Source organism: Condylura cristata, unplaced genomic scaffold (assembly GCF_000260355.1).
Source record: "Condylura cristata isolate star-nosed mole 26May11 unplaced genomic scaffold, ConCri1.0 scaffold00329, whole genome shotgun sequence".
NCBI classification, from domain to species: domain Eukaryota; kingdom Metazoa; phylum Chordata; class Mammalia; order Eulipotyphla; family Talpidae; genus Condylura; species Condylura cristata.
Window position 1 is genome coordinate 1 of NW_004567430.1, and position 6,924 is coordinate 6,924.

Sequence of the window (6,924 nt, forward strand, 5' to 3'; positions counted from 1 at the left end):
TGTCGGCGTGCAGCACACCTCGTTCATGCAAGCAAGAGGTGTTCCCTTAAAAATACGCACTGGGGTCTGACCCGGCCCGGCTGTTAACGCTGTTATGGCTTTCTGGAAGGTTCACACAGGGTGGACGCAATCGTGTGTGCACATGGGGCGGGGGGGGGCCCCAGTGACTCCCAGTGCAGAGCCTTGCAGGCAGCCCCTGGCCGTCCCGTCCCAGCCGTGTGCACATCAGCACTGAACAACAAAACCTCCAGCCTCTTGCAGCGCCCCTCCCAGCACAGCGTGGGCACAGACCCTGGGGAGCCAAGCCCGCCCCATTCGCTCCTGGGCGCCCGTGGGTACCGACATCGCCCGTGAGGAGCACTGGCACTGCTGACGCGGCCCCTGGGTGGTGCCTCTGTGGGCAGCCACAGCGACTCAAGTCACACAACAGCAAACAGCTGCCAGGCCCCAGGGACTCCCCCTCCGGCAGTGGCAGTGGGGGGCTCTGGGGTGAGGACAGCCAGGGACACGCCCCACGTCCAGCCCTCAGCCCCCCTACTTCCCTGTCAGACGGGACCCGGGGAGCCTCCTAGGGAGCAGGTGTTTGGGGGCCTCGGCCCACGTGAGCCCCACTTGCGGTACAGTGGTCTCCGTCATGATCTCGATGCCTGTCTGCCCCTGCGGTGTCTCCGGGACACGCTTTGCACAGATCTGAACGCACAACTCTGAGAACAGAATACTATGCTTTTAGTGGGCAAGTCTTGGCTAAAGTGACATCGTGGCTCCGCGTGATGCAATATGATTCTTTCTCTTTTCAATCCCACTGTAGTGAGAAGGCCACCAAGGTGCAGGACATCAAGAACAACCTGAAGGAGGCCATAGAAGTACGTGCCCACCCCTCCCCCGCCCCATCCCGCCCCAGGCCGCCCCTCACCTCTGCCCCTGTCCTGTGCAGACCATCGTGGCCGCCATGAGCAACCTGGTGCCCCCGGTGGAGCTGGCCAACCCTGAGAACCAGTTCAGAGTGGACTACATCCTGAGCGTGATGAACGTCCCCGACTTTGACTTCCCTCCCGTAAGCCAACCCTGGGCAGGGCGGGTGGGCCCTGCCCGCGCCCCACGGCCTGGGGGCCATGACCGGGTTGCCCGCGCCTACCTGCGTGTCACACAGGAGCCGGAGGACTCCCCCACCCAGGCACACTTCTGGTGATGTCAATTCTTAGGACGACGCTCATTCTAGAAGGCGCCTTAGTACGTAAAGACACGGTCCCCGGGCTCGGCCCGCCCTCCGCCGCGCTCTGACCCTGTGGCTCTCCCTTGCCTAGACTGCGTGCTGATGAGGGAACCGCTCCTCGCTCCTCACTGACCGCTGAGGCGAACATTCCAAAGGCAGCAGGGGTCCCCAGAAGGGGGGGGGCCAGACTCCTGCCTAGCCCAAGTGCCCAGGGAACCCCTGGGCAGGCGCCCCAGCTGCAGGGTCATCGCTGAACCTGGAGGAAAGCTTTCTTGAAATCGGGCCTTGCCTTGGGTCCTCAAAATCTTTTCTCACTACAAAAGACCACAAACCACAGTTCGCCTAAGCTGTAACTTGGGGTGGCCTCCTGGGCCCCCGTTGGCGAGCCGAGGCTGCTTGCTGAGGTGGCCTATTCCATAAAGTCCTGCCAGCTCTGGAGCGGACACACGCGCTCGCCCGTCGTGGCGGGCAGTGAATCAGCAAGCTGGAAACCAGAGGGCAGGGGCCGGCAGTGAGCGGCCACACCTCCTGCCAGGCCTGTGTGGGAATGGCGCCTGTATTGCGAGCGGCCGTGGGCCGAGCTCCCGAAGCAGGACTTGCAGGGAACAGTGCGGCAGTGAGCAAAAGGCCCGCGGGCGGCACGCGCCCCTTTCGGGCTCAGGCGGGGCTTCCAAGAGGAAGAGAGGCGCCCTGCTGAAGGTGCCCGGGGCGGAACCTCGGGCCAGTGACGCCCGGAGTCGGGCTCCGCCTGCCTTCTGCTCTCCTGGCCTGGCGGCCACCTTGGGAACAGACCCCCGTTGCCTGGAAGGGGAAGGCGCCTGAAGACGGGCCTGCTTTACTCAGGCAGCCCCCGACTGCGATGCCAGACAGCCCGGGCCACTTTGCTCCTTCCTGTGTCCAGCCTGGGCACAGGACAGGTGCTGCCCCCGCCCACAGTGGCATCACAACACCTGCTACGCAGACGCCGCTGGGGGGCAGGGAAGGGAGTCCCCGTCGCTCACAAGCGGAATTGCGAGTCTTCACACCGACTCCCTCCGCGCAGTCGCACGCACTAGCTGTCTTCACACCTCGGCACTTGTGGGAAGAAACAGGATTCCCCACTCCCTCTGCCCAGCTCCCAGAAAAGAACGGGCGGGAGATGACCCGGAGCCCGTCATTCCGGAGGGCGGGTGGCGGCCCCAAGTGCCCGCGCCTCCGCGCGCCTGGCCGCCGGTGGGCACGGGCTGTGGGCTGGCGAGCGCTGTGAGCGGGGCGCGGGCAGCCGGCGCTGACGCTCTCCCCCGCTCCCTTTCAGGAATTCTACGAGCACGCCAAGGCCCTGTGGGAGGACGAGGGCGTGCGCGCCTGCTACGAGCGCTCCAACGAGTACCAGCTGATCGACTGCGCCCAGTAGTGAGTGCGCCTGTGCCCGGGCCCGCCCAGAGGCCAGCCCCGTCCCCCCGCACTTAGAAAGCCGGGGTCTGGTTCATTCGCTGGGCGAGCCCTGACCGCTTTTTAGCGCAGGGACATGATTCTGTGCAAGCAAGCAATGCCCGTGGGGCGGGGGCAGGCACCGCAGCCGGCGGGACGCCCCCTCAGTGCTCCCAGGGCATCGCCGAGGCGGCCCGAGCCCTGGGGAGACGGCGCGGGCGCCCGCATGCCAGGGGCACAGAAGTATTTTGCCTGTCGCGGCCCCCAGGCCAGAGGTGCCTCCGGGGCGGCGCGGTGCAGGCTGGCCAAGTCGCCGAGGCCGGGGCTTCCGCCGACGGCCAGAAGGGGTGCCCGAAGGGGTGCCGTCCTAGGGCGCAGCCAGATGGGGCTCCCGCCCGGGCGCCCTTGCGCCGCCTCCATGGGCAGTGCATCTGATTGCCTCTGGCCGCCCGGCGATGGCACGGCCTCGCAGACCAGCACATCTGTGTATTTTTTCAAGGAACAGAATCTTGGCCAGCCCCCCGGCCCCAGCCCCCACCCCGCGCAACAGCCCCTGATTTTCTCAAAAGTTTGAGCTAAAAGCTGGAAGTGCTAATTATAGTAACGCAAAACAAATGGAAATCCTGGAATTGTTCGCGTCTGTGTTTTGGACCCGAGTCAGAAGCGCAGGTACAGATGAGGGCCGGGCCGGCGGGCGCGGGGCTTGGGCTTGCGGGGCGCCCGGCTGTGCCCACCCTGCGCCCACGGCGCGGCCCCGAGCCTGGCGCCCCGCGGGGCCCATGGAAAGTTTTACAGAAACTTGCAGGGAGGGAACCAGCCCGCAGGCCCGGACCTTTCAAATGTCCGCCCGCCGGCCAGGCGGCCGCGGCCCGGACCCAAGGTGGAGGTGCCAGCTCCAGCCGCCACGAGCCGCCTGTTTTCCTGCCGGGCCGGGCCGGGCCGGGCCATGGCCGCGCTGGGCTGGGCCATGGCCGCGCTGGCCCCGCTCCAGAAGCGTCTCACAAGACGCTGGCTGCGGAGCTATTTATAGCACTGTGGTTCCGTCACCATGGCAACGCGCTGGCGGCCAGGCTGGCCGTAGCTATTTCTGGCAGTGCAGCAATGTGAGCCCGATGGGGCAGGCCCGGGAGCCTGGGCCCGGCCCGGCCGGCAGGGGTGGGGCCACCCGCAGCCCCTGCGCCTCACACATTCCAGACCCTCCCCCGCAGGGCCGGCTGTCCACCGTCCGGTCTTGTCCAGTGGGTTTTCCTGCCCGTGTCTGGTCTGCGGCACTAGCCCCGGCTTGGCCCGGGCAGGGGGAGGGCACGGGGCGCCGGCCCCCCACCCTCTGAAGTGTGCTGTGGCCGCGAAGGCAGCGGAAGGCAGCCTGTGTTTCCTGTAGGGCGGCGAGGCAGAAAGGCCCCTTTGTGCCAGCCTCTTTTGTTCTCCAACGGCAAGATCCTCACAAAGTAGAAGGAAGGGACAGCCGACCTGATAGCTCAGAGCCGCCTCGTCTCCGGGGCGGGCCTGGCGGTCAAGTCCACCATCTTAGGGGGCGTGGGGCTTTTTAATGGGGTGACACAAAGTATATAACGTTAAAGTCACTTCCCGTTTTAGTCAAAGCCAAACAATTCAAAATCTTCGAGCTTCTGGTTAAAACGAGGACAGGAACACAGCCCCCTGCCCGCTGCTGCACGGCGGACCAGGGCCCAGAGTGGCCGCTGCCATTCTCCTTCCAGCAGGCAGCGGCAGATTTCAGCCCTCTGGAGTCGCTGGCTGGGAGAAGCCCCAGTGGGCCTGAGCTCTCTGACCACCCCCATGTGTCTCTTTGCTCCCAGCTTCCTGGACAAGATTGATGTCATCAAGCAGGCGGACTACGTGCCCAGCGACCAGGTGAGCCCCTCCGTCCCACAGCCGGCCTCACGGGCAGCTGACTGGTAACTTGGCTGGTGCCGTGGGGCCCGCTGACCGGTGTCCTTGCAGGATCTGCTCCGCTGCCGCGTCCTGACTTCTGGAATCTTTGAGACCAAGTTCCAGGTGGACAAAGTCAACTTCCAGTGAGTAGATGGCTTCCGTTTGCTTAAGACGGTCAAACTGCTTTTTCCGGAGGGGTGCCAGAGTCAGGTCTTGGGGGTGACCAGTGTCCTCCTCTCCCGCAGCATGTTCGATGTGGGCGGCCAGCGCGATGAGCGCCGCAAGTGGATCCAGTGCTTCAACGGTGAGGCGGCCAGGGCTCCCGCAGGGCGTCCGCGGCGTCATCGCCCAGGGCCACTGCTTCCTAACATGCATTGCTTTTGCTTTGTCCTGCTGAAGATGTGACTGCCATCATCTTCGTGGTGGCCAGCAGCAGCTACAACATGGTCATCCGGGAGGACAACCAGACCAACCGCCTGCAGGAGGCGCTGAACCTCTTCAAGAGCATCTGGAACAACAGGTGTGTGGAGAGACCCCGACCTCCTCCCATGCCTGAGCTCAGCCCGGCACTGGCGGCTGGAGAAGGGAGTCCCGGGCAGGTGCCTCCGGCCTGCAGAAAAACTGGGGTCTTCTTCCCCACGCTAACCCCACCCCCACCCCTGCAGATGGCTGCGCACCATCTCTGTGATTCTCTTCCTCAACAAGCAAGACCTGCTTGCTGAGAAAGTCCTCGCTGGGAAATCAAAAATTGAGGACTACTTTCCAGAATTTGCTCGCTACACTACCCCTGAGGATGGTGAGTATGGCCTCCTGAGCTTACGCCTGTGCGGCCAGGCTCAGGGGCCCCCACCAGCATGCCTGTTCAAAATTCCCATGCCCCCTCCCCCCACTGCCAAGCCCTAAAAGACCTGTTGGGAAAGAAATGCAAATTTGTTTCCCTCCTATACTTATGGAGAAACCCCAAAAGTTAAGGGGTACTAGGATGCCGGCATCCTGGCTGTGCTGGGATCTGTCGACTACCTTAATTAACAAAATAAAATACTCCCATTCTTCCCAGCCACTCCAGAGCCCGGAGAGGACCCACGTGTGACCCGGGCCAAATACTTCATCCGCGACGAGTTTCTGGTGAGGACCCACTGCCTTTGAGTCTCTTTCTCACTGGGGAGCCCCAGATTTTCGATTTGGGGATTAAACTATCCAGTGCTGCCCTGTGCTCTCACCCTCAGTCCGCGTGAAAGTCAGTTTTATGCCCGGCACTGGGCTTCGTTTTAGTGGAGCGCTGAGAGCTGGCCAGCAGCCGGGGGGGGGGGCGGCGGTTGCCGGAGTAGGGTGCCCGTTCGCACTGCCCGAGGCGGCTGACCGCCCATGTCTGTGCCACAGAGAATCAGCACTGCGAGTGGGGACGGACGCCACTACTGCTACCCTCACTTCACCTGCGCCGTGGACACCGAGAACATCCGCCGCGTGTTCAACGACTGCCGTGACATCATCCAGCGCATGCACCTCCGCCAGTACGAGCTGCTCTAAGAAGGGAACCCCAAATGTAATGAAAGCCTTAAGCACAATTAATTAAGAGTGAAACGTAATTGTACACGCGGTTAATCACCCACCATATAGGGCATGATTAACAAAGCAACCTTCCCTTTCCCCCGAGTGATCTTGCAAAACCCCCTTTTCCCTTCTGCTTGCTTAAATATTCCAAATTTAGAATGCTTAAGGCGGCCTACAGACACAGAAAAAGGAAAAGGAAAAGGCCACAAAAGTTCCCTCTCTCTTTCAGTAAAAAAAACAAAAGCAGCAAACAGAACTAAAGAAATAAAGGAAATAAAAGAAATAAATGAAATAAAAGAAATAAATGAAATAAATATTGTCTTGTGCAGCATTAAAAAAATCACAATAAAAATTAAATGTGAGCAAAAGATTGAGTCCAGCGAGCTCTCTGTGCCGCCCCGCAGACCCCCACAGCTCTCGTCGGGAGGCGACGCGGCCCTCTGTTGTCAGTGGGTGTGCAGTCTTGCCACAGCTTTGCTGACCTAATCTTTGGAGTGCTGAGAAAGCACTCAGATGAGGCAGGAAGTCTCCTCTGTCCTCCCAAGCCAGAGCCCCACAGTGAGCCAGTCGGCCCCCTCGAAGACCCCCCTTCGGTCACTCGCGCCCGCCGGCAGTCTGCCTGCGGCACCTTCCTGTGCCACGGTGTGCCCCCCCCCCCAGCAGATGCTGGGGTCCTGGCTCCCTGTCCAGCTGTAAGCTGTGGAGTCGATTATGAACGGAGGCAAGTTTGGTGTTTCAGATGGTCGGGGAAAGGGACTCACCCAAGAAAGGGGCCCACTGTTTACGCGCGTCAGATCCACACACACTCTTCACATCATGGTCTTGTCTCCGTCATATGCAGTGGGTGGGGGGTGGAG

General features: G+C 62.1%; 1 protein-coding gene across 1 annotated transcript; it reads left to right on the top strand.

The window, feature by feature from the left end:
- The first annotated feature begins 683 nt into the window (after positions 1–683).
- On the top strand, positions 684–6,434 carry LOC101633684 (guanine nucleotide-binding protein G(s) subunit alpha). Its single transcript, XM_004695776.2, has 10 exons — positions 684–863; positions 935–1,054; positions 2,508–2,605; positions 4,441–4,495; positions 4,586–4,659; positions 4,762–4,820; positions 4,916–5,036; positions 5,182–5,312; positions 5,574–5,641; positions 5,897–6,434. The coding sequence occupies exons 1-10, from the start codon at positions 771–773 to the stop codon at positions 6,041–6,043; spliced, it is 966 nt and encodes a 321-aa protein (XP_004695833.1). The 5' UTR covers positions 684–770; the 3' UTR covers positions 6,044–6,434.
- The last annotated feature ends 490 nt before the right edge of the window (positions 6,435–6,924 follow it).